The 27,768-nt window shown below is 34.2% G+C and overlaps 4 protein-coding genes across 8 annotated transcripts; 3 read left to right on the plus strand and 1 right to left on the minus strand.

Annotated features, from left to right (window-relative positions):
* The first annotated feature begins 839 nt into the window (after positions 1-839).
* On the plus strand, positions 840-3,430 carry LOC123716102 (transmembrane emp24 domain-containing protein bai). Of its 2 annotated transcripts, XM_045671657.1 has the most exons (6): positions 840-1,157; positions 1,454-1,574; positions 1,714-1,784; positions 2,371-2,379; positions 2,591-2,717; positions 2,946-3,430. In XM_045671657.1, exons 1-6 carry the CDS (start codon positions 981-983, stop codon positions 3,065-3,067), a joined length of 627 nt encoding a protein of 208 aa, XP_045527613.1. In that variant the 5' UTR covers positions 840-980; the 3' UTR covers positions 3,068-3,430. The 2 variants fall into 2 exon arrangements, with proteins under 2 accessions (XP_045527613.1, XP_045527614.1); XM_045671658.1 differs by lacking the exon at positions 2,371-2,379 and having other exon boundaries at positions 842-1,157.
* A 1,300-nt stretch (positions 3,431-4,730) lies between these two features.
* Positions 4,731-7,766, minus strand: LOC123716101 (zinc transporter 7). The gene is made up of 4 exons (XM_045671656.1): positions 7,591-7,766; positions 7,270-7,513; positions 6,967-7,184; positions 4,731-5,545 (listed from the first exon to the last, which is right to left on the minus strand). The coding sequence occupies exons 2-4, from the start codon at positions 7,457-7,459 to the stop codon at positions 4,919-4,921; spliced, it is 1,035 nt and encodes a 344-aa protein (XP_045527612.1). The 5' UTR covers positions 7,460-7,513; positions 7,591-7,766; the 3' UTR covers positions 4,731-4,918.
* A 2,898-nt stretch (positions 7,767-10,664) lies between these two features.
* Positions 10,665-16,102, plus strand: LOC123716078 (nucleolysin TIAR). Its single transcript, XM_045671617.1, has 4 exons — positions 10,665-11,730; positions 11,805-11,900; positions 13,045-13,129; positions 14,405-16,102. Exons 1-4 carry the CDS (start codon positions 10,867-10,869, stop codon positions 14,521-14,523), a joined length of 1,164 nt encoding a protein of 387 aa, XP_045527573.1. The 5' UTR covers positions 10,665-10,866; the 3' UTR covers positions 14,524-16,102.
* A 1,322-nt stretch (positions 16,103-17,424) lies between these two features.
* LOC123716605 (uncharacterized protein CG45076-like) lies at positions 17,425-27,234 on the plus strand. Of its 4 annotated transcripts, none has more exons than XM_045672431.1 (11): positions 17,425-17,582; positions 19,387-19,470; positions 21,593-21,787; positions 22,425-22,537; positions 23,169-23,305; positions 23,498-23,659; positions 25,044-25,245; positions 25,416-25,461; positions 25,602-26,132; positions 26,475-26,581; positions 26,829-27,234. In XM_045672431.1, the coding sequence occupies exons 1-11, from the start codon at positions 17,520-17,522 to the stop codon at positions 26,974-26,976; spliced, it is 1,788 nt and encodes a 595-aa protein (XP_045528387.1). In that variant the 5' UTR covers positions 17,425-17,519; the 3' UTR covers positions 26,977-27,234. The 4 variants fall into 4 exon arrangements, with proteins under 4 accessions (XP_045528387.1, XP_045528390.1, XP_045528388.1 ...); XM_045672432.1 differs by having other exon boundaries at positions 17,426-17,582; positions 25,605-26,132; XM_045672434.1 differs by lacking the exon at positions 23,498-23,659.
* The last annotated feature ends 534 nt before the right edge of the window (positions 27,235-27,768 follow it).

The following is a 27,768-nucleotide window of genomic DNA, read 5'->3' on the forward strand; positions in this document are numbered from 1 at the left end:
TAAAATGTAATTTCTCATGTGTCAACTTTAGTTTTTCACAGTTATTTTGTTGCACTGTACCATGCACTTCAGTATTTTTTTCATAAAATTCGAGCAAACGAGTAGCAGGCTCATCTTATGTTAAGTTTATCGCCGCCCATAGACATTCCTAATGTCAGAGGACTCGTTAGTGTTTTGCCCTCTCAATTCTGAATCTTAGGATTTAAATAGTTAGGTGCTCACTTTTACTTTTTGCGCGGTTTCAATATTCAAACAAGAACGAAAGTACTTAAATCTTTCAAGAGTAGAAGAATGGAATAATATTTTAGTGTCAATATGTCTGGTAATAGTAAAGATGCTGAAACGAATAAAAATATTTGGTTACCAGCAAAAAATATATGATTTTGTTTGCGCCGTGTATTTAGTTTGACACACAGCCTTCCACTCTTACCATCCCTTTCTTTTATACCACTTGTACCAAAGTCTTTAGCTTTAATAATTTTCAGTGTGATGCCGATACCTGATAGCTAAGATATTTTATATTTACATATAAAACTTTAATACATATTTATTATCTATAACGTAAAGCTTTAAAGGTTTGGTACTTCTGCCTATTTGAGTTGCAATATGACATTAGTTTGATATTTTGTTTTAATAAAACTATTTAGAACAGATAAATTATATTTGAAACGTTTGGAATTAGTATACATTTATTATTAATAGTTTTAGTAGGTATTATTGTTAGTCGAACTGAATTACGTATGTGTTTTTGTTAAAATGTATAAATACAGATTGATATACGATACAGATGTTAGGTGCCGTGTTTAAAGTGCCAATCCTAAATCTACGACATTACCAAAAAAAGTTGACGTTTTGAAAAGGATGGGCCAACTCATCGATGTCTTTTCGAAACGAATACGTATATAAAATGTTTGTTTTCTCTTCGTAACGAATTGAGATGTAATTGAACCTAAACAAAATATCGAAAAAATTTAACCACAATGGAGGTACATTATCTCACAATTATATTTAGTATTTTTTGGTGTAGCTGTGATGCTATTATGTGGAGTTTGGCACCAAATACTCAAAAATGTTTGAAAGAGGAATTACAAGCTAACGTGTTAGTCGCCGGGGAGTATGAAATTACAGAGATTACTGGACAGCGGATTGATTACATTGTAAGCAAGAAAAATTACTTTCGTTTACTCTAGTTCATGAGAGGTTAACTCATTTAAAATTCATGTAGTTATAAGGTATGAAGATTGTTTAAATATGTGGAAGATATTTTTAAAATATCGCTTTTTTTCTTATACAAAGTCTTAACATAATAATATATTAATTTGATCACAGATAGGTTAGGATATAAACAAGCTTGATGTAAAATCTGAGTATGTAGAAACTTATCAGTATTGGCCAAAATCTGCACTATCCTAATGTTTTGAAAGAATAACATAATTATAGTTTCATCTTATAGGTGCGGGATTCCAAGGGACACATCTTGGCTCAAAAAGACAACATCAGCAAGGGCAAATTTACATTTGTAACAGAAACATATGACACTTTTGAAGTCTGTTTTATATCTAAAATGCAACCAGGTAATATTGCATTTTTTTGTATTATTCTTTCACATTTGTTTGCTATTTATTAAATAAATTCAATCTTGCAAATACATTAATTATGCATTACCATTATCTAATAAATGTCTAGAATAATATATAACATTTTTAACTTTAGAACGTCGTGGAGTAGCACAAGATGTACACTTAGATATAAAAGTTGGAATTGAAGCAAAAAATTATGAAGGGGTAAGTTACATTTTGTTGAATCAATATTAACTGAAAATGAAAAGACAAGATAAACTATTGAACTGAAGACATTTCTATGTTTACAGGCATTGATTTGGCAGTTTTGAATAAAACATTAAATACATTGAGAACTTATTTTATACAGAATTGGAGGCGGGAAAATATTATTTGAGTGTTTCGGTCTTTATAAATTAACCTCTGATATATGACTTTACTTCTAGAATTCCCACTGGACTCTTTGTAATCTGATAATATGTGAGCCTATGAAGATAACTTTTTTACTACTAAAAAGTATACTTTGCAGCAGATACCACTCCATCTATCTTAAAAACTATATGATATTGTTGTTGAAAGTTCATGTATTGTGCTGCTCAAACCTATGCTTTAAACCAACATTGTTTGAATTTGTAATACCATTTCTTTAAAGTCATGTCAAACTTTAAATTATATATTGATTAGGGCATTTAATATTTTTTTGAATATTAATTATTTGTTTAGTTTTTGAATTTATTTAAGTTGCTGCTTTCCTATAATGTGTATTTTTTTTTTATTATGTTGCTGATCTTCACAATCTTCAATCTACTAGAATACATGGGTAATAAGTTGAATTGAGTGTTTGTGTGTATGTCCATTATAGAAAAAAATTGGCATGGTCATTTTAATTGATGACAGTAAATAATATTTTTACCCATTCGTTTCCTGGTTTACTAACATTCACTAACTTAAACGACACACAGTTCAAAGTATATTAATAATTTCTTTATTAAAATTAAAAATTGACAACTAAAGTTCTAATCATTTAACAGATTGGTGAAGCAGCAAAATTAAAGCCAATGGAACTGGAGTTAAAGAGACTGGAAGATTTGTCAGAGGCTATTGTGCAAGATTTTACACTTATGAGAAAACGAGAAGAAGAGATGAGGGATACTAATGGTTGTGTATATTTTAATACCAATTTACCATTGTCAATATTCAATTTTAATTTAGGTCTTTTAGTTGAGATATATTCATAATGATTTTATCAATAAAGTAACCTTATATAAAAATTCCTCAAATTAAACCTACTATATATAATAAATGAGCTTAAAATTTGTAAAACAATATTGCTATGCTTTTCACATCAAGTTTATTTGCTTAATTAAATGTTTTTTTATCTTTCAGAATCAACAAACAATAGAGTGTTATTCTTCAGTTTGTTTTCAATGGTGTGTTTGTTGGGGCTAGCAACGTGGCAGGTGCTTTACCTTCGCCGCTATTTTAAGGCCAAGAAACTTATTGAATAGTAAAATACATTTTCGGAGAGGGTCATCACACAGTCTTATTCTTTGTTCATAAATTTAACCAGAAAACATAACTTTTATATTATTGCAATTTACACAATTGTTACAATAACTTTGTTTTACTTTGTATTTTTTGTAACTAGTCAACCTCAACTTTTTCATACAACGCATATAAAAATATTGATGAAGGATCTAAAAATAAAATACCAAAATAATTTTTAAATGTTAATAAATTTCCTTAATATATTTTTTATAAGATTGTGTGATTGCACCCATTACTCTAGTTATATTTAAACAGATTTATTATTTAATATTTTTGTTGTATGTATATGAATGATTTGTTTTTGCATAAATGTATTTGGTATACTACAGAGTTTTAATTATTATATAATATCAAATCCCTTTAACTAAATTTGACATTGTGGAAACATATACCACATACCATAGTATGACCCTGTGGTCATATGGGTCTATACACATACATAAACATTAATGTACAACATTTTTCTTATATACGAAGTTACTTTTATTTTCAAGAGAACTTAATTATTATGTCAATTGCATGTCGCCACCAGTTTTAATATTCTGGGCTTAATGTATAATGTTATCAAATTAACGAATATCTGAATGTAACCTGACAAAATTATAACAACATTAACAGTACTACACCCAACTGCGTAAATAAAACGCCCACAAAGAATAAAATAGATTTTATTATTGATACTATTTTTTTGATTGCTAAGACAAATGATAATTGTTACAATTAATAAACAAGTAAAGAATCTACTTGGCGGGAAAATTATATCAGTAAGTAGAAAAAAATAAAATTAATATGTTCTCATTTACAAATATTAGATATATAATTTTGTGACACAATTAATTACAACAACAAAACATACATTATATGTACCAAGAGGTTATTGATAATCTTAAATAAATATTTCTGCTGTAATTACCAAATGATAAATGCATCCAGTTATTGTGGAAATATATGGTGGATCTCGATCTTATTCGGCAATTCAATTATAAAAGGTAGTAAGTATTTGCAGATTTATTTTTATAATAAATTTTATTGTTAAGCAGAAGTTCAACCAAATCCACAATTAAAGATCGTAAAATGGCCGACTTATTCGAGACTAACTTTACTATTCTTGGAAATCATAAATAGCAGTGGAATGTTTATATATTTTTATAACAAAGTTTCAATAAATTTACCCTATTTTTATTATAAGTTATAATAAGTTCAATCATTTAAAAACAGTTGTTCCCTACGCCTGCCTTATAAACGATAAATTTCCGTAGTAATACGGAACTTTTTTTTGGTAAACATAAACTTCATGAATCAGATAAATTATCCGATAAATGCAAATCTTGATAATATATTTGATGAAAAGATCAGCTAGAAATAATGCTCTTGTATTTGGGGCCTATATAACAATGAAAAGCTACTTTTATGTGAAAATTGTTTACATAAATAAAAGGTATTGTTTCACTTTTGTAGTTAACGGTTCATAATAAATAATTTTGCCTTTTGTGCTTGACATTAATACAAAATTTATAGTAATTGTCGAGTAACGAGAAAAGATCCTTACAATGGAAAACAGTTTAAATTTTTTACGGTAACCAAAAATTATTCAATCTCATTACTACTTAAGCTTAAATACAAAAACATTTTAAATATTTTTGTGGACTCAGCAAATGACTAAACCTACAGACATCTGCTTCTGCTTGAACTAGTATAAAACTGGTAGTAACAATCAGCTTTCTATCTGTATGTACATATAATCTGATTTTAGGGCACAATTATTAACACTATCTAAAGTACATAACAACAAAATAGTACAAGAGTACACTTCAAAGCGGGGAATAATCCAATTGTACTGTTAAATGTTTTACGCCGGCGTCTCTGAAAATTCTGGCCGCTTGATCAGTGATGTATCGAGGGTCTACCTCTCTGGCAACTTCTAATTTTATAGCACCCACGTGAACGTCACTACAGAGAGTCCAAAAATGAGGTTCCTGAACTGCATGCACACCGGCTAAGCCAACCACACGCGTAAACAAATTAGGTAAGGACCGTTCAATCGATAAAGGCGTCCGTTGCATCAACACTCCCGCTGAATCCCTTATTAACGGTATCACACTCGCGGCAATTAACAATGCTATAGCCATCGAGCATATTGGGTCAGCACGCATCCAACCAAACATACGCATTAAAATCGCTGAAATAATCACTCCCACTGACCCCAACGTATCCGCAAGGACGTGGAGAAATACTCCACGCATGATGGCTGATCCAGCACCGGTCGGCGCTTCAGTTTCATCATGAGAGTGGCCATGGTTGTGCGAATGACCATGCCCACCATGTGAGTGACCGTGACCTCCATGGCCATGACCATGACCGTGATGGAAGGCATAAATACCGACCATATTTACCAAGAATCCAAGAATGGATACTAACAGTAATCTTTCATGTTTCACCTGAAATTTAAAAAAAAAATGCTTTTATCTTTAATTATATATTAATTTACGTGAATAGAGCTTCATTCGTGTAAAATGTATTACACGATGATAAAGCACTAACTTGTTGCGGTCAAGCTACTTTCATCGAAGACGGATGCGCTTGGCTTCAATATGTTTTTGGCGAATTGTTTATCATATGCAAATATACAATTAATGTCTACAATTTCTATGATAATTTTAAGAATAATCAACTAAAAAATAAACAACTTTCGAATTATTGCATTTTCCCGCGTCGTGCAGTTACGGCTAAGAAATTAGAAGATTTATTTTTAAATAATATATATACATATTCCCGTGGGGTATTTATTACGCAACCCAATTACGGACCAACATAGTCAAACTTTTTCTTTTAAGACGTGCTTTGTTTTTTATGGAGGCTACGGAAATAACATAAAATTTACGCCTTACTAATCGCAAAAATGATAAACAAATAAATTTATTTATTTTTTGCCACAAAACCATTGCCCTAAAAATTTCGATTTTGTACGTGCTTTAAAATAATTTTTACTAGCACTAGTAAGCAACTTAAGCAGTTTTAATAATATTATTATTGAACATGAACATATTCATTAAATGACATGGTTTCATTTCATTCTGCCATTTAGCAAAAAACCTGTTCAAAAGTTTTTGGCATTTTGAAACTATTTTTACATACTAGCGACAAAGCTTCGTAAAATATATGTATTAAATTATGAGAAAACCAGTTTCTAGTCGTAATGAAAGGTCTATAGTCGTAATGACAATGTGTAGTGACCATTCACAGCAATTTTCAGCATTTTCTATTGCTACATTTACGTGTAAAAGTAATTGTGACTGAATTCAATATTTTAATATGCCAATCTCTTAAAACAATTTAGTGTTTAAAACCACATGGAATATTTTTAAGTTGAATTCAGCCTATAAAATACTAGCTTCTAATTTAGTTAAGTGACACTAACTTTTTAATTGCAATAGACCTAACATTTAATTATGCTTTAATGCTAAATAAATGTTGTTATAAAAGAATTCATTGAGCTTTATATAATATCCTAGACAATAATTATTTAAACCACATAAAATAAATAAACATATGTATAAAAGAAAGTAAATTTCAAGTGATAATTTATATCAATTATACATTATATTTTACACATAATTAAGATATAAGTAATAAAAAAAAATATTACTTTAGCATAACATTGCGATGATGTGGATTTAATTTGGGCTACCATTAAAATAGGTTAAACAAGCAAAGGAAAATATTTTTATATGTCTATATTAAATCATCAGTCAGACTAAACAGGTTTTATAATTTATTAGAAGTTTTTAGTATGAACTAAGATGATTTTAAAATGTCATGATTATTATTAAAAGTAGACAATTATGGTGTTTTTACATACCTCTGGTGGTTCAATTGCTCTTTCAACAGCCTCACTCATGATAAAGAATGCAATAAATAATAGGAAAAGTCCATTTACAAAACCAGCAAGAACCTCCGCTCTTGCATATCCATATGAAAATCGTTCATTTGATCGCCATTTGGATATTAGTGACGCTGCCAAACCAGCAACTAATCCAGTGCAGTCAAAGAACATATGAAATGCATCAGATATTAAACCTACAAATATATTGGAGCATTAATACTTTTTGAAGTAATTTTTTTAATGTAAGTTATTTTAACAATATTTATCAATTAAACTCACCCAAACTATTTGTCCACACACCATAAAACAGCTCAACAAAAGCAAAGGACAAGTTCAATATAAGAAAGAGAAATAAGTTTCGGGAATTTTGATCTGAATAAATTAATCTAAACCAGTTACTAATTTTTTCTCGGATTCCGGTAATTGGCCCTCTCGAAAGTCTCGTATCCTTCTGCGTCAAGGGCAGCATTGTGACTTATTATTTCTTTCCAAAAAATAATATGTACCTCATTTCTTTAAACTCCTAAAATTCCACAAATAAATAGTGTATACGTGTACTCCTACAGTATCAATAACCTCAACCAAAGGAACAAAACATACCTAATATAATAAAGTGTTTGTACTTAAATAGCCAACATGACCAAAATCTATAATAAAACTAATAAATGCATTGTTAGACAATGTAATAGCGATGATTATAATAAATTAATACAGACACTAATTTAATATTAAATAAAAAATTTAATTGAATTTTATATCATAAATATGTCAATATAATGTAGCGATGTAGTCTGTTCTAATGTATTATATCCACAGGAGTCAGAACAGTGATGCCACCTCCTACAAAATATTTCCCCTAGATTCAACTTCATATATATACCACTAAAAATCGATCCACAAATTATTATAGTAGTTAAGAGGTAATTTCAAATATGAATGAAAAATACATTCACTTAATAGCTGGGTAAGGATGACGCGTGGGAATTTTGCCTACAGTGTAACACAAAACGGCAACGTCTCTTGTAAAAATTGTCAATAGTTCCCTATTCATTGCATTTTTACTTTATTCGTACAATGTGTTATTATTTGTATAAAACGAAAAAACATTATAGTGACCAAACGGCTTAACAGATATAATTCAAAATTTGAAAATCGTTTAAAAGCGATGAGCTTTAGGTATCTGTATCGGTTGTACCTACTTCTAATCTGTGAAATACTTAAATTTGAATTTTATCAAGATATTAACAATTTTATAATCAACAAGTAAAGAATCTTTACAATATTTTCCCTTTTCCCACGATTTATGGTATGATTATGATTATGATATATGATTAACTTATAAGTTCTTTCATAAATTTTACATGTGCAATTTGAGAAACTTAAAAGCCTTTCTACTTTAGCTACTATATTATTAACTTAATCGTATTGTTCTAGTATCATGGACGATCCCTATATCTCTTGCCCGTACAACGCTTACCACCGTGTTCCGCGATCAAGAATTCAAAGGCACCTAACAAAGTGCCCAGATTTCAAATCAGACTGGGTTTTTTGTCCCTTTGACCATAGTCACAGGATGCCTCAAAACGATCTCGCTGAGCATATAAAAGTATGTAAATTAGGAACTCAAATGGGCAAACACTTATTTTATCATCCTGTCTTTAAGCAACCCTTAGAAAAACAAATACATGAAAATCCTCCTGATGATGAAATTTGGGATTAATAAAACAGGGTACTATTATCCATTGCACTTTGAATTTTAAGTAAAATATAAATATTATACTGTAGAAGTGTTTTTATTTTTTGTGCATGTATGTACTGGTTTGAACTGAAAAAACCCTCTTTGTGGATAGTCCTTTTATTAAGAAAGGCTTTAGATTATCATGCCACCATCTAATTAATAAATGCAGGTAAAAATGCATTTCTACTGAGGTAAATCAACAAATCACATTTAAAAAAAAGTGCTTCACAGTGTGGTCTGAAGTAAACAAAAAGTTCCGATTTGAGAAAATTTTACATAGTATAACTTAATATTTACTTATATATACCCAATAAATAACCATAAATAGTTTGTCTAACACAAGGACCTATCAGTACCAATTTACTAGTTTGATTACCAACCTTTTGGTTACCCTGAATATCATATTTATTTAGAAAACGTCACAGCTTTCTACACATAATGAAAATAATTTTTCAATGAAAAGATTTACAGACTACAATAATACTACAAAGAACATATGCAGACCACTCAGCAATCCACTCTCCAATTTGAACACACATGGGTGTTCAAATTGGAGAGTGGATATGGCTTGATTCAGTGAATTTGAACTTATGATTGTGTTTTAAGGTTACCATATTTGAAAGAGTTGAGTGGGGAATTGAATATGTCTAGTGATGAAAAAAGTCTATAGAGTAGGTGAACAATTACATAAGGAATGTTTATTTATTAAATGTAGGAATAGCCGAGAGCAGTAGGGTATATCTAGTCTTTGTCAGAGGAGTATTAAAGGTTATATAATGCAGCAATTGTGGACAATTTATTATTCAGCATATTAATAGGAACATACTTTTCACAAGTCATCTAATGTACTTATATTAAAGAAGGATCATGATTCAATATAATTCTGGAAATATCTTTTGCTTTGAAATTGTTTATAAGATATGTTGGAATTTTTCTCTTTCTAATATGCTCTTGATATAAAGTTAATCAACTTCTCAAATTCACTTCAAAACAGTCACTTTAACAAAATTAAACTAAAATTATTTTTGTTTATGAGAATGAATAATAACGTCCCAAAGAAATATTTATGGTCTTATATGTATGCACAACCAATATCAGTCGCCAACACCTTAATACTAACAATCTAATATTAAATATTTTAATAGTAAGTAATGAGACTTGATACTAGACATTCTCACTTTAAAATGTTAGTGTAATTTAATATACATATATTAGTTAAAGACATTACTAATATACTATAATATGTATCAGTGCAGTAATTCTGTAAAGTACAATTTGAGTTTTGTATTGTTTTTATTACCATCTTTACAAAAAATATAATTGACTTAATTTAGTATTTTTTTCTTGCTGTTAACTTTTTTTTGAGTTTATGGCCTGCTGTATAAATTTTTATAAATATTGTACACATAGACTGATAGAGTACAGACAAATACCATAAATACTCAAAATCCTCAAACCTAAATAATGAATTGTGCATGAAATTAATGTAATGACAATATTACGTAGTATCTTTATAAAGATTGTGTTAGCTTCACTGAAAAAAGAATATTTATTTTAGGTTCAAAGATGTTATTAGTAGTCTTATTAAACTTTATTTACTTAAATTCTTCCCTAACTGTTATTTCGATATGGATGGTCTATGGGGGAATGATAATTGTTTTTGATCTATGATCCTTTGTAGAAATATCATGGAGACACACACTTCCGGCCTAAAAAAATACGTTGTCTGTGGTTTAATAAAGATATATTACAATTGTTTTTAAAGAATATTATTAAATGAAAATTTACTTAAATCTATTCTAGGCGCAAGTAGACATTTTATTCAATTAAACACTTAAAAATACCAATGATATAAAAACAATTACCACCTTAAATTTATTAAATCATTATTTTCCCTCTAAGTTTTTGAATAAATTCTACCGGAAATTCGACTATAGATGCGTTTGTTTCCGAAAGTGAACGTTTCACGAGTCAACAGCAACGTCTTTCAAGAAGTTATAGGCACTGTTTGCGACATTTTTCTTTCTTTATCCGTCATCAAATATTTTATGTGATGAAATAACACGTTGTGTAGCATATATTTCAATATTAGTGTTAATAGTCGTAATAAAGTATCCGCTAGATTACGATAAGCTAATATGGGCGACGAAAGCCACCCGAAAACTCTCTACGTCGGAAATTTAGACGCGAGTGTGACAGAGGAATTCTTATGCGCGTTGTTTGGACAAATAGGCGAGGTAAAAGGATGCAAAATAATTCGGGAGCCCGGTAACGATCCTTATGCGTTCCTTGAGTTTACGAATCATACGTCGGCGGCTACGGCTCTGGCCGCCATGAACAAGCGAGTGTTTCTTGACAAGGAAATGAAGGTTAACTGGGCTACAAGTCCGGGTAATCAACCCAAGACCGATACGAGCAACCATCACCACATATTCGTAGGTGACCTGTCGCCAGAGATAGAGACACATATTCTTCGAGACGCTTTTGCACCATTTGGTGAAATTTCGAATTGTCGAATAGTGCGCGACCCACAAACACTTAAATCTAAAGGTTATGCGTTCGTATCATTTGTGAAAAAAGCAGACGCGGAATCTGCGATACAGGCTATGAATGGTCAGTGGTTGGGATCGCGTTCTATACGTACTAATTGGTCGACGCGTAAGCCTCCAGCTAAGGGTACGAATGAAGGAGCTCCCACTAGCAAGAGAGCAAAACAACCTACTTTTGACGAAGTTTACAACCAAAGCTCACCAACAAACACCACAGTGTATTGTGGAGGCTTTACTAGTAACATAATTACTGAAGATTTAATGCAAAACACATTTTTACAATTTGGTCCAATACAAGATATAAGAGTGTTCAGGGATAAAGGTTATGCGTTTATTAGATTTACCACTAAAGAAGCAGCGGCTCACGCTATAGAAGCAATACATAACACAGAAATTAGTGGACATACCGTAAAATGCTTCTGGGGGAAAGAAAATGGTGGCAATGAAAGTCAGGTATATAAAACAAATATATATATTTAATATTTGTTGTTTATTTGAGTTATGAATAGCTATCACTATTTTTTCAGAGTACCAGCAATCCACCAACCGCACCACCAGCAATGGGAGCACAATCACAATACCCATATCCATATCAACAAGGCATGGGATACTGGTATGCTCAGGTAAATAATCACTGCCTCTCTCGTGTCTTGTGTTTACTCACAGTTTCACATATTCAGTATACGATCTGTTCACTTATTTCTTTAAGACGGAGTACTTTTCCCTTCAATGCGTGCAACATGCCAGTAAGCATCTTGATTCTGAAAGGTCCGCCTGCTTGTTTCCTAGATTTATGAAATAAATTTATACAAATAATACAAGTCAAAAAATTGAAGAATACGCATCTTTTCTTCTAATTTCATTAAAATATGGATCTAGAGCTTGTACATGATACAATCAATTTTTTGCATTTTTTCTAAAGGCTTTGTTCATTAATTTCTTGCAACATAAGATACACACTACAAAATGTCCTAAAATTATTTTTACACATTACTATATAGAGGTAATGGCCCATAGCGAAACATCGTGAAGCTCATCACATCTACCCCTTCTAATACTATTACTACATAAGTAGCATAAGATAAGTAGAACTAGCCCATGAATTTGTTCATGTGGAGTGTATATTGTAATACAGACTGATATACAAGAATATATATTTAACTTATATAAATCACTACTTAGTCTATTCTGCTCTATTTCAATATATTGCTTATTTATGTTTACTCCCGAATTAAAAAAAAATACATTAGTCTAATATTCACAGAATTAAAAATTATTTCATAAAACTAGAACATATAACTATAATATATTTGTCATTAAATATATTAAAATACAAGTAAAGGGTTATTTATTTTATATTTTGACACCTTAGACATTCAGCTGAGTAAATTATTGATTATTAATAATTCAAAATGTGTATTTGAACTATATTGACTCATTTTAGGCTTATAGATGGCTAAATGTAGTCTTCATTCTATTGACCCATTGTTAATAATGATGTGCATGCATAATAAAGTGTATTTGTGATAAGTGAGATGGTGAGTGTGTAAGAGTGGAAACTGAGACTACCAATCATAATGGTGCATGGTGGTTAGTGCATAGTTAGAAACTATGATCACACACAGTAGTGGAATAAACTGTAGATGGAGAATTTAGGTTCTTTTTTAAATGTTTAATTGGACTTAACAAGCTTTGATTTCTGCAAAGTTTAGGTCAAAAAGGTTTATACTTTAAGTCATTTATTTTACTTTTTTTAAAACTTTACAGGGCTACCCTGCAATACAAGGCTATATGGCGCCTGGATATTATCAGCAATATGCTGCATACAACAACCCGCAAGCAGCAGCAGCTGGTAAGAATTTAAAATAGACCATCTTTAGGTAGTGGTTATTTGCTTATAATGTTGAAAAATGTTGCCTTGAATACAAATATATCTGAATTATTCAAAAGCAATGAATGAATTATTTTATTTATGGAGTGACTTAATTTATATAGTGCGTCCTACACCTTATCCAAAATTATCAATTGAATCTTGATCTTGATCAATCAAATTGTTGCAATTCGTCTGTAAATAATATAAAATTAAGTTGAATAAATTATATTTGATTTGATTATTATATCAATACTACCTGACCAGGTAGAAATGGATATGTACAGTACTTATAACCCTATTACAAATAATAAATTTGCATCAAAAAAGATTTGACATATAAAAAAATATCGATTTTATCCTAAAAATCATACAAGAATTTTAAGGGTTGTCTCTTATCACTAAAGAGTAATTAATATAATCTATTGTCAGACGTGGAAAACAGAAGAGCAATTAAGGTGCTTATCTCATCCCTTAGGTAACTGGTTCATTCGATGCCAGCCAGTGGGCTATGCACCAATGGACTTTCAGTCTATGTGCGTATTTAAAATTAGCTTGTATGGTGAAGAAAAACATCGAAAGGAAACCAGACCAAATTGCATTAGACCCAAAAAGTCAACGGCGTCAGGCACTGAAGGCTGGTCACCTATTTGTCTATTAAAATTTAAAAAAACAAACGATCACGTAACATACAGACAGCAGAGGCTACCAGAGCTAAAAGGTTGTGGCGCCACTGGTTTTTTTAAAATCGGAAAACAATTGGATACAATAACTGAATCACAAGAATTTCATATGTATAGATTAAACTTAAGAAATTTGTATTATTAAATCTTTCTAAGCGTACTATGCATTATTAGCGTTACTAAATTTGTTTCATTAATAACATCAAATTATATACGGCGTCAATAGGATAGAGTTTTTAATAATTACTGTTCATGTATTGAAATTAATATACTTTGGCATGTTAAATTCAAAGAAAAGCTCTTACTTAGTGCTAAGCCTCAACTCAATTTTACCCTTGGACTTTCTTAAGGCTTAGCTCTGGTTAACACACAATGGTATCTTTCTCTGTATTAGCAATTGTGCACATAGATACAAAATCCATTGGTATGGATCTGGGGTACGATTGCACGATCTCTAGAGAGGCGACATACCCCTCATGTAGTTTAAATGAAGCTATAGATTTAGTATAACTTGTATCTTGTATGAGCCTATACACATGTACAGGCTCATACAAGCGCAAAAATATAATTCCAGCTGGATATCGCATGAGCATGCCGGGCGGCGCAGGCGCAACCGGCGGATCGTGGGGCGGGTCGGCCCAGCCCGTCATGTACGCGTCGGCCATGCCCTCGGCGCAGTACCCCTCCCAGTAGCCGTCACACGCACACGCATACCTTACACTGGACAATACCGAGCGCACACACACCCGCCTACGCGCGCACGGCTCGAGTTGACGACATCCCATAGACACGTCCTGGCCCATTGAGGTCACGGGAAGACTGGTCTAATTCGACTTCAACACGGCACGTCTGATTAGATTATGGCTAACATTTTCGAGAAGCGTCTCACGGTTTTCGACAATGGTAGTCATCTCAGTAGGGTTCCTGTTTAGACTTCACAGTCGTCGCAGGCCCACTTATATTTAGATTGAATTAGGGTTTATTTGATCGTAATAAACGTCATCGAGGGATGGGGATGTCAACCTGCGCCAGGCGGACCTTTTTATATACATACAATTAAAAACAAATACATTTAAGTTAGGTTTACAATATGTTTTTTACTTCTGACATCAGATCCATCGCGTGAACGTGATGTTCAAATGTCTTATGAAATTGGTTTATACTAAAAAAAATTGTTTGTAATACTGCGTCACACAACAACACTAAAACCCCTTTTCTTGATTCTCCTTTCGGCAAAACATTTTTAATGTCTGTAAGCAATAAATGTTTTGTCCATTTATTTGCCTTCAGTGCGATAAATTTTCTCACTGTACAGAATGAGTCTTTAATACTTTTGATTCGTTACCGAATTCTCTCTTTCTGCAGTTTATGCGCGGCATATTCCAAACTATATATCTTTTTTTATTATATACACATTCTATAAATTTTATTTATCTTTGTTTTGTCAGACATGTTTAAAAATCGAGTTTCAATTTTACACTTTTTAAATATAGCTACCGTTAAAACCTCGCGTTTTTTGAACGGTGCTATAGTAACGGTACTAACACTCAGATTAATTTTTTTTATGGTACTTATAAAACGACGTTCTCCAACACAGACCGAATTATTTTCAGTACTACTTTAAGACAAGTTTCTACCATTTGTTGAACTTTATGTTACCTTTGCTTATTTTGCAAAGTATTGTCTGTGTTGATCTTCTAAACATTCCAATCAACATTATTAGCCAATCACACTTCTACCTTTGAGCTTGTCGATTCGCTAATGACTGTTGAGATTAACCTCGTTTTATCGTACCATAACCGAGATCTATTGATAATCTCAGCCTTCCTATGCCTTACCACACTACAAATAACTTTACAGATTATCTGTATCTAGCCAGGTGTGGTCCAGTGTAATGTTTGTGTTCTGACATCCGGATGACATGACAGCGGGTGGAAGTGCGCAAACAAGAGTCGATTGTTTATGGGCAGAGTTGATTGAGAAAGCGCCATTGAATGTTTTTGTTTCTCGGCGCCCACATAGATAGGACATAACGAAATAAATTATAAATTTAAAAAAAAAAAGTTATATTTAAGGGAGGTTGTGTCGCGAGTGGGCTCGTGTACATATTTGATATTTATTGGAAGCCCCGAAGGCAGACTGAGTCCGGAACACTACGGAATCGCCAGACCGTTTGACGTATTTAAGTTCGGCATGTTGTTTTGTTTGTCTCAATAATTGTTATGATTTATTGTATGGAACACTGGTGAGTCAATAAAGCAGTGGGTCTGGATCCGGTGTTTGATTTACAAGATATTTGTATGGCATTGAAACCTGTGATTTATATTGCTATAGAAAGTGGTTAAATGAAAAATTATTGTAAATTCCTGATATCTTTTTGTAAAAAGAGAAATAAATAATTTAAGTTGATTAATCACTTTTTGATTTGATCGTGATTTAACCCCATCAGGATAAAAGTTCCTAACTATTGCTGAACTAAATAAGGGCAGGATCTTCACTCCTTTTTTATATAATAATTAAATGCGATTTTCTATACTCTCTGGTTATAATTCCACCAATATCAACTATCGCAGTGATTGTTATGTACTGTAACAAAATACAATTTAAGAAAACTATATATATATATACGGGTCTAATGCTTAACCATTTTTTGGATAATATATTTACAAATTTGAAGCTGTAAATTAGTCACAAAATCACCGTAACTATTTAAATTGCATTTTAGTAAAACTATGTGGTGGTAATTTAAAAGCTTCTTGGTGTTGATGACATTGTTTGTGGTGCTGTGACATTTTCTTTTTAATTCTGGAAGAGGTATGTAAAGCAAACTTTAGTTTATCCATTTATGCTATCGCCTAATCGAATTATTCTAGAGGTTACCTTGTAAGAACAAATTGTTTTAAAATTGAGGCTATTAAGCGTCGGTTTGTTGGTTTATTTTGATCTTCAATAATGAAAATAAAATGTAGCCTTAGGTCCCGTATTTTCGCATTTTTTTTACTACAACTAAAGGAACTTACGGAAATGGTTGAGATTTTTTAAAGACGTTCGAGTCCCCTGATAATCATGAAACAGAAATCTGAGGCCCAGAACTAAAAATGATTGAAGCGCCACTCATTACCAAAATGGCATCGATAATACTTCTTTTAACTCGATAAATATCTGTTGTCACAAAACTTTACTTAGAGTTGGTAACTAATTTTTTCAAAGTAACATCACGAGATTTTGACTTGATACAATCAGACAAAATTGAGATCATAGGTACTACGCATACAAAAAAAAAAATAATGAGCATACCTATGTATATCACTAGTTTTTTTGCCCTAAGATCTATTTTGTCCAGTTTTATGACACTGTGGACATGTTGTTTGTTTAAGTATATCTCAAAAGTCGAGTTATTTTAAGTTAAAATACTTGAGGTGAGTCGTTGTTTCTATTATAAGAAATTTGAAAACGCCCATGATATGTCGCATTCCTCATCAGATATTATCCTTAACCCATTTGTGACATCACACCGGATTGTTTTGAAAATTCAAAAACCTTAGGAGAAATGACGTGAAAATTGCAATGACAGTGATCTAAAAATAAGGTCGGCGTCCGCGCGGCTACGGACGCGGGTATGAGCGTTCTCCGCGCCAGTCGAGGACCAACCGCCGCGAGATACAGTCGAACGATCCTGAACAGCAACCATGGTTTACGAAAGTGACTTCTACACGACCCGCCGGCCTTACCGGTCGAATTACAGCGTGACGGTAAGTGCCATCATGCCTTCTAACACCTCTGAGCGTGAACCTCGCTCCATTCTCTTCCCGGGAGCCGGACGCCCTCGCACCAAATCGACCCTCGTTTCCTTTGATCTTTACGCGTTTTTATTCGTATTATTGTCTTCAGTAGTTCTGCATAAGATTTTGATAGCTTGTAAACGTTGCTTATTAAGTAGCCATTTGATCGTGTCAACATTTATAGTGCAGAGATCGATAGAATATCGCGGTAGCGATCCGCAAATGGGTCAAATCAAGAAATGAAGTATTTGAAAGCGGAGCTACCGGGCGAGCCAAATATAGCCACGGCTGGAGACGCCCGCCCGAATAACGGCGAATTATACGCTTGCAGCGGGCGGGCGACTGGGAGAAGGTGCCGTTCGTCCCGCGGCCGAGTCTCGTCCCGGACCCTGTCACTGCCTTTGGTCGAAAGGCGAGGCCTGGCGCGCGCGTCTCTGTGCTCGACCCGACCGTGCGGCAGAACATACTGCCCAAGCCTGAGTCCAAGCTTGCGCCTCTAGCGCCCTATGTTTCACCTCGCGATCAGACGCGTGCGCGGGTCCTTGCCGCAGTGGGCCAGCGCGAGCGCGCCTACGAAGCCGACCCGCTGGGCACGCCGCGCGACCACATGGACGTGTTGCTGGCGCAAGCGCACGGCCGCCCGCAGCACACGCCGCATCGACACGTCTTCTACAGCAACTATGCCACTTACTGAGCCAGTCGCGGTCGTTTCGTGTGTCGCTTTCGCTTTTCGCTAGGGGGTCGGGCAGGTGCTCGGGCGAGCGGACGGTGAGTGGGGCGAGGTCTAAGGGCGCGGTTGTTGCAGACGCCGCGGCACTACGTGGTGGTGGACCGCGAGCCACTGTCGACAGGTCGACGCGCCGAGGAACAGTACTCGTACTCATACTCGACTACGGCTGAGCGGTCCACCGGCAGCGGACTGCCGCAACGCAGCTCCTACAGCAGCACCGTGGAGCGGCGCGGCGGCTCAGGCCCCGGCGGCTACTCGTACACGAGCGAGCGGTCGAGCAGCTTGGGCGGCCCCAGCGGCTACTCCTACTCGTCCACAACCAGCGGCCGTCTGCCCTACGGCACCAACTACCGGCACTACTCTTACCGCGTCTAGCGCCCCGGCTCCCGACCTCCTTTTTCCTCGATCCCCTTACCCCTAACCGCCTTCCCAAGTTAATCAGTATTCGCTAACGCAATGTGATCGCTCTACTTTCCTTTTTATAAGTAGACGTGGATCTCGTTTAAGCTTTTTGGTGTTTAGAATTAAAATACTGTTTATTTATTATTTTATAATTTAGACTGAATTTTTAATAAAAAGCTTGTGATTTTGTATCTTGTTTATGTCATTCACAAACACTTATTTCTATACACTCACAATATAATGTCGATAATGAGCTCGACATCAAGCTAACATTTTTCTCATTTTGTTTAATACTGACTGTCAAATGAACCGCCTATTTGGTCACTCCAAATAAGCGGTGTCGTCCTTTGAAAGCATTATTAAATTAAGGAGTAGGAAGGATATTGTTGTAATTATTTAACTACAGTTCTTTAGGTATAAAAACATGTATAAAGTATACACGTTTAATTTGTATTCTGTTTTAAATCTGTATTGATGGATAGTTGGAACTTTAAAACATATCGGAAATAATAAGTATTAGGTTAAAATTTAGCTTGAGCTTTAAGTTATAACGCCATGATAATAAGTGTTAAATCCACGAAATATCAATACGATAAAGCTTTTGGATTTTTATCAAGACTCCTATTTATCATGTTGCTGCAGCCGCTGACTTCGGCGTACTACCTATCTTCTCTTCTCCCGGCTTACAATATACCTTACGTCACATATATACCAAAGCTGTCTCAGGTGAGTGTACAGCTGTAAATATGCGTTTTTAATCACACGCGTTTTATCCTTTGGCTGACAAATCATATCTCATACTATCAATAATGCAATATTAAGAAATGTTCGTAGGCTACAACATTCTTATTGCACGGTACACCTCATTCATATAGCTTTAGCACAGTGATAGGCATGCATTGGCATATGCAAATTCATTTATAAGAATAAGCTCGCTTTCATATATCAGGGAATTAAATACGTAAAACTTAGGACTAACTGCGATATTCAAGGCGAGTACGAATGGTCGGGGTGGAGCTGGTACATCTGCTCTTATGTCATGGGATAAAATCCAAGACCTAGAAGGGTATGTCAAAATAACCCATAACGCCTGTGTATCGTGGTAACTTAAATCGTAGTAAGAATCTATGGTATCTGTCTGACCCTTCTAGAAAATGCTCGTCGGCTACTAATATTTATTTGTTTATTTATATATTTATATTGATCATTTATACAACTACCAATAGGCAAGACGATAGCTGTGTAACTTAATTTGATACAATATCTGAAATGAATGTTAGGCATATGCTCTAAAAATACGAAATATTTAACACAATTTTACATAAGTTAATTAAATACATTATTTGGTCTTTTATACGGATTATCCATACTATATATGGTGAGAAAACTACCAAAGAATATATCTGTGTACTTCCGAAACAATAAGACTTAGGGTCCATCAAGAAGAGGGCTTTCCGTTTCCTAAAAAGCAACGCACTCCAAAGCTTTCTGGCAGTGTCATGTCACTTAGCATTAGATGAGCCTGTTAGGTCCGCTTTATAAAAAAATATATATTAATAATAAGGCTGTTAACATTACAGGTAAAAGAGACTTATTTATTGATGCATTTCTTATTTTTTGGAAAAACATAAAAACGTTGTACACTAAATAAATAATTCCTTTAACTCTAAAGGTACTAAGTATCTAATTATGGAATAGTATCGGAATATATAAAAACTATAAGTATTTTATAAACCGGTATTAAAGCAAACTAAAGTCACAAATGTGTACATAACATACCGACAACTGAAATAATATCTTTTCATAGAAAAGGCGTTTGTGATTGCACGAAAACTTGGCTGTTTCCCAAAGGCCAGTGGAAATGGCTGCGTATTACGAAAACAATTTACTTTTGTACAGTTTTATTTCAATTATACGATGTTTGATATTAGGATATTTATGTAATCGTACATAACACAACAACGTAATGTTTCAATTTAATAAAAAAAATCCTTAAAAACTCTACTATTGTTTCACTATCAATAACAATATAAGTATGTCAAGAACACGTGTATTTCAATCTACTGGATGTTTATTCATTCGACATTAAGATAACTTCTAAATGTCGAAAACCATAGGCTATGTTATGGATAATGTAGCGTTGCGATAATTATTAAGATAATTCGTAACAAATCTTTCCTCTTAATAATAGTAACATTCAAGCCATAAATCTCTTAAAGTTAGTTTTAGTTCGGTATGACCTATCAACAAAGTGTTTTGAAGTCATTAAGAATTTATTATAGAACTTTCGCGTTTATTCTATATTTAAACCGATTGTGTAGATGTTAGCTACGCACGAATCGTACAATCACAAGATGGCGAAATAACTAAGAACTATTTATAAGTGCAACTGAAAGAATCTAAACGAAATGTTAATCGCCTAATGTAAAGCGCTAAAGTTTTAGATTCATACGTGTTTTTGAATTTGAACTACTTAGCTAAAAATAAACAATAAATATTTAAAGGGCTATTAACGTGTTACGTCTTAATTAACAATTCGTTTGTAACCATTTCCGAAAACATAACGATATGCAATTAGATAAAGTACTAATTGATAAATTTTATTGAATCTTATTAACAAATTCTCTTATGATAAAAACTAGCAATAATTTTATAACATTATAAAGGCTTTCATTAATTTCCTTGCAAATATCACTTCTGGCTGAGCAATTGTTTTATTAGTTATTATTTGTACAGATTTTTTTGATTTTCAGTTCAGTTGACTGTTAGCTGCTTCAATGCGCTTACCTTTTATATTAGTTTATTAAAGTTTTTAATTAAGGATTTATAGACATATTGAATTTTTCAGGCAGAACTAATTTACCGACCAACATCTCGCACCGTCACTCGGCTCGTCACGTACCCTGAAGCGCCTCACCATATTGTGCGCGTCCGCGTCCGTCCTTCTGTAATACTTCGTGAGCTCGACCGCATTGCTTACCGCCGTCGCCCCGCACTCGCTGTGTCTGCAATAGACGACTTCTATCGCTCAGAATCTACCAAGGTAATGCTATACCAGTGCATTATACCCCTTTGTTATTTATTAAGCCAAAGAAGATTCCCTCAGAATTCTACGGTGATAATACACAATACCTAAGTAGGCAGGAAGAAATATAATTTTACCTATACAATGCTTATGTTAGTAGGCATGTAACGAGTGCTAGGTATAAAAATTAAATCTATTAGTATAGCCTTAACCAAAGTAATGGAATATTCTTATCTTTCCGTATTTGTGTTGTACTACAATTACGAAAATAAATACAGCTACAAGTGGCGATCACGTGTGATATAGGTTTACTGAATCGGAAAATATAATTATTGGTGGTGATGAAATTTCACACTCGGTTGACCAATTTAGACTGCATTAGTAATATTTTTAATGATTCTGAATACTTGCCAGAGGTTTAGAAAAGGGCCAAGGTTGTATAAAAATAATTATACATACATTGTGATAAATTAATATTCTTACCGAAAAAGAAAAAGGAGTTATCTACCTGAAAGCAAAACTTACGAGACTGCAATTATGCATGTAAGATGTCATTGATATTTGTTCTGTTACAAAAGATTGAATAAATATACCCTACATACAATAGACCTTACGGTCTTATGTAGTGTAATATGTAATATTTCACTTTATGCAGGCATTTGAAGACGAGACTCGTCGAATAAGAGCAGATACAGCTTCCCTTTTACATAGGGCACGCTCTGTCGTGCCTCGAGCTAAAACTATCGCTCCCTTGGATACTGTCTACTCGTAAGTTTTTGTCCTTTGTATTTCGTATCTATTAAATACGGACATTTAATATAATTAAGCATGTGAGTAGATGTAAAGTTGTTTAAAAATATAACATGATAACTAAACAGTGACAGGTCAAGTTTTTCTTGGCGTATACTGATGTAACAGGACCAAAATAAACCGACCATTGATGCAACTATTAGACGCTTCGACATTGACATTGATATTCATTGGCGATCTTTTGGCAATGCATCGATGCATTGTAAACAATGAACTGTGTTGAAAGAAACAATTTTCCGTCAAGACTATATCTGGTTTATCTGGATGTTTCCAGAGTGGGTGTAGATTACACAGCCAAATTTATCAGCGTGACGTGTTCGTACTCACACGCTCCAATATAATTATAGATCTGTTAAATGCCAGCCAATGTTTACCGGCTAACGTTCTTATTTTGTTTTATGGTTTATTTTCATTACATATTCTGTTTTCAGCAAGACTTACACATGTCGTAAATTTGTCTTTAACACCAACCTTGCGGTTAGACGAGATCATTTAAAATCGCTGTTACATTGTAACAACTTCCACGTTTAGAATAGTTGGACAATTCCTTAAGACAAAATTGATATAGGAACATCTCAAAATATTTTAGATACTCTTACGGCGAACCGGTGCCATACAGATTCAGCAATGACGCATATGTCGCCAAATTACTTTTACCACTTAGAAGCGTCGCTGATAACATACAGAACATATCTTTCTACAACGAGCCTGCAAAGAAGTTCACAGGTATGATTGACCTAGCTTCCGGTTAGGTATTTGAAAACTTTTTTCTGTATTTATGTGTATGGTTTGATTTACTGCTCAAGTTATCCCTCTTGATATATCTATTATTTAAACCATTATTGAATGGGCCTTATTTGGGTCTAACTAACAGCAAGTCCCAGTGTGTCCCTGTGGTAACAGAGGTGTGCTCGCCAGGACGCGGCAACCTCGCGTGCGTGCACTACTCCGGCAATAAGGCCTTCTCCAACCGCAGACCTCTCTACAAGGAACTGAGCATCAGAGATGACGTCAACCTTCTTTCTTTTTACGCGAAGAACAGACTAGCGGCTGCCGGTTTAGCCGTCGAGAATGCCACAGGTATCTCGCAGAAATCGCACTACTAGCGCTCGCTTTTCCTCTGCATAATCTTTTAAATAATTAAAAAACGCCAGAGCGATCTCGTAGCTTAAATATAATGATACCACAATCAATGTATTCACTACCGATAAACTATTTGATTATTATAAAACATAAATACAATATAATACTCGAAAAGTATATAATACGGTTTGTAAATATGTAATTATGTTATGGCAATAAAATTCCACGTTTTGTTCCTTACCTCGTCATTTATCTTTAGACCCGTTTGGGACAAAATTACGCATTAAGTCATAGCTTCATCATCATTACATAGAACCTCATTGGTAAAGAACATGTGTAAAATAATGTAGAGTAGATATTTTGTTTTCTATCTTAATTGTATGTTACGAGGTTATCTCTTAAGCGTTTAACAATATAAATCTTTAGCTGAATCTGAAATCCGACATGGTCGGTGTAAATAAGCTGCTCAAAAAGAAAATAAATCTTGTGTGTAACACTGAGTGTCTCTTACAGCGAAAGACGCGCCGGAACAAACGTCAGCGGCGCAGTGTGCGTAGGTCGGACAGCTCTTGGCGAAGCGCGTCGCGGGCGCAAGTTACGCGTTTCCTTGCCCCCGCGTCGTGCCCTTATCGCGCTCTTTGATCTCGGTATAACATCTTCCGACTAACACAGAAATCGTATATTTTTAGAGATTCTATTAAATTCAATATATATTTTTTGTTAAGAATAATATTTTTATAATCAAACTTTAAGGCTGTAAACTGTCCTCAGGCCACGTGAATGCTCGAAAACGTATAGTTTTCAAATAACAGAACTGATACGGAAACCATAATAAATTGTAATGCATTACCTTAGTTGTTTCAATTAGTTTGCATGCTAGAATACCCGCCCCGAGCTTACGTTCTCCGAGCTTCTTGATGCTTTGCTTCCTCTACTTTTTACATGCATGTACATATTTTTGTGGTTTTTAAATATTTTTTTATTTTTGTCAAATTGTACAGGTAATTTGCAAACGTATTGCCACAGCAATTTCCCGATGTCTGTACAAGTGCCATTTCTCGCCTAACGTAAATTTATGTTTTGTATATTGAACCCATATCATACACAAGCACAACATTATTTGGCCCAACCATGCTTGCAATCGCTTTAGATCACTGATTTTCAAAACAATAATAATGTAGTGTGCTCGTCCATGAGCTTTTGGGCCCTGTTCCACGCAATGCAACATGCAATCATTTTAGCTGATATTTCAGGCACTGTATCGTTAAATCGCTTTTAATCCCGACATTGGCCCTTGGTGTGAAATGACAAGCCTTTAGACGGTTAACAATTATTCATTTTGTAAATGGCTATCGTGACTATGCATTTTGCCACCGTGCAGTTAAACTCCTTCCGTGGAGGCCGAGCCGCAAGTTCCAGGCGCCACAAGTTATGGAAGACCCAGCACTTGAGTTGAAAGCTGCTAAAGCTGAACGTGCTGAAAGATTCCGTGCCACTACCGCGGAGCCGGTGCTCGCGCCAGCGGTGGACCTAGCAGAGATTAAAAGGAGGCGACAAGAAGAGGCTCGCGCCGCTGAAGAAAAGTGAGTTTTGTATGACTTTGTAATTATTTGTAGTATTTATTTAGTTTTACTATTAATTGATAATGTCTGCTAAGTACATTTACTAACAGGAGTGTACATGTACTAAATAAAATCAAAAATAGAAAATCTGAATTACGGATGTATTTAGGTTTCCTATGTTTTATTTACAGGGCTCTTAAGGAAGAAGCTAAGCGCGAGGCTGAAAGAAAAGCTAAGGTATGACGTTATTTGCAAAAAAAAATACTTGTCTTGCTGTTTGCATTTTTACTTGTTACATGAGACTACAGCTATAATACGATTCTCCATAAGACAGTAAGTGTGTATAATAAATATATATATATATTTTTTAATTTAAGCAGGCTGAACGTGAGGCTGCTGAAAAAAAGAAAGCAGAAGAAGAAGCACGTAAAGCTGATGAGGCCAAGCGTAGGGCAGAAGAAGAGGCGAGAGAAGCTGAAGAGGCATTAAGAAAAGCAGAAGAGGTAAAGAAAGCTGAAGAAGCTCGTGTAGCTGAAGAGGCTAGACTAGCTGAAGAAGCCAGACTTGCTGAAGAAGTACGGAAAGCAGAAGAAGCCCGGTTAGCTGAAGAAGCAAGATTAGCAGAGGAGGCAAGGTTAGCTGAAGAAGCGAGATTAGCAGAAGAAGCGAGATTAGCAGAAGAAGCGAGATTAGCAGAAGAAGCGAGATTAGCAGAAGAAGCGAGATTAGCAGAAGAAGCGAGATTAGCAGAAGAAACAAGATTAGCAGAGGAGGCAAAATTAGCAGAAGAGGCGAGACTTGCCGAAGAAGAGAAACAAGCTGAACAAAGAAGGCAAGAAGAGCTTACTAGACTGACCGAACTGGAGCGACAGGCCGAAGAAGATAAAGAGGCTGAACTTGCGCGTCAGGTATGAAATTTATGGTATGGTGTATGTAGGTATGATGTTCTGATAAAATTCAAACATTAAATGCCGCGACAAATATTATGTACGTCCGTTTCTCGTTCCGTCGACTTTTCTTAACATTGGGGTATTTAAATCTGTACGTATTAAGAAACCTAAGCGAGTAGACAGACTTGGCTCGTGCAAAGCTGATGAAACGAAGAAAACTATATATATAGATTTTGAGATTTGTGGCCTAATCTGGCGGAACGTTGAGATATTGCAACGTTAGTATATTTTGTCAATCATTCAGAATGGGAAATATTTCACTATGTTCATCTTTGAGGTAAGTTTCTTCTGACATTACAGGCTGCGGAGTTGGCTGAAATCGCAAGACAAGAATCTGAATTAGCAGCGGCTCGGATAGAAGAATTATCACGAAGTGGATCCGCGGCTGATGTTATAGAAGAATCAAGGTCTTTATCTTAATATAACGTGTCTTAAAAATTGCACTGCATCTATGGAAATACTTTGTGCTTGTTAGATACAAGTCGTTATTGCCTTATAAGTAGGTAAAAAGATCAATTCTAATGCGGTCACTACTGCGATTACAAGTCACAGGACTTTGGCGACAGTCGAAAATAACCAGTGCCGCCACAACCTTATAGGTCTGAGCCTCTTATTTCAGAGTTAATATTTTTCAAACTTATATATGAATTGCAGTGACATCCCAGCAGAGGAGAGTCAACCCATTGTTGAAGAACCATTAAGTCCTGAAGTATCACCAGAAGATCTAGTAGCTCAAGACACAGAGGTCGCTGAAGTGAGTGAAGATGAAAAAGCTGAACCTGACGTGACGGACGAAGAATAGATTTATATATATTAACTTGTAATTGTTGTGCATTTTCTTCTTATTGACATTAAGTTTGTATTATTTATGACATTACACATTAATGATATAATAGTGAAGTAGTGGTATTGTTCTCTATACTATCACTTTCATATGCATAATACAATTATGCAGTTAATCGAGAGTTGTTTTGCTACCACTACGATGTTTTGTTAACAAAAATATTTTTTAAGAATATATGTATTTCGTTAATGTTAACAATAAAAGACATGTTAATAAGAATATCTATTTATTCAGCCTACTGTTGTGTAGTTGTAACCAGATAGTAACTCATACATTCCAGCAACCACAACTCCATTCCCTTACATATAATTTAATCAGAATTGTATGGTCCCATCCACAATCCTGTAAAGGAGGTAAACTTATTAGTGATTTATCTATACGCCACAAATGAGATTTCGACAAAATGTATAATGCATTACCATATCCACTTCATATGTTAAAGTCATTGATAAAAATAAATAGTGTGTGTACACTTTAATGAGTTAACTGTATGATCTGCATAAAGCATGAAACAATAAAATTTCTATTAGAAGTAATTTTAATAATAATATTATGTCCTTTCATATGAAATGGAGGTTTTGTCAAACTGGTCACTTTGACCTCAAATATCTTCTCTTTGGTTAGAAATTCCCAATTCAAATATTTACAGATATATACTTCATTTCCTTTGAAAAACCATGATTCAATACATTTTCCCGTTTTAATTTTTTTCTTTCACTCTATCCATCTTGGCACCAGTGCTGCAAAAAC

This window comes from Pieris brassicae, chromosome 11 (genome assembly GCF_905147105.1).
Source record: "Pieris brassicae chromosome 11, ilPieBrab1.1, whole genome shotgun sequence".
In the NCBI taxonomy this organism is placed as follows: Eukaryota; Metazoa; Arthropoda; class Insecta; order Lepidoptera; family Pieridae; genus Pieris; species Pieris brassicae.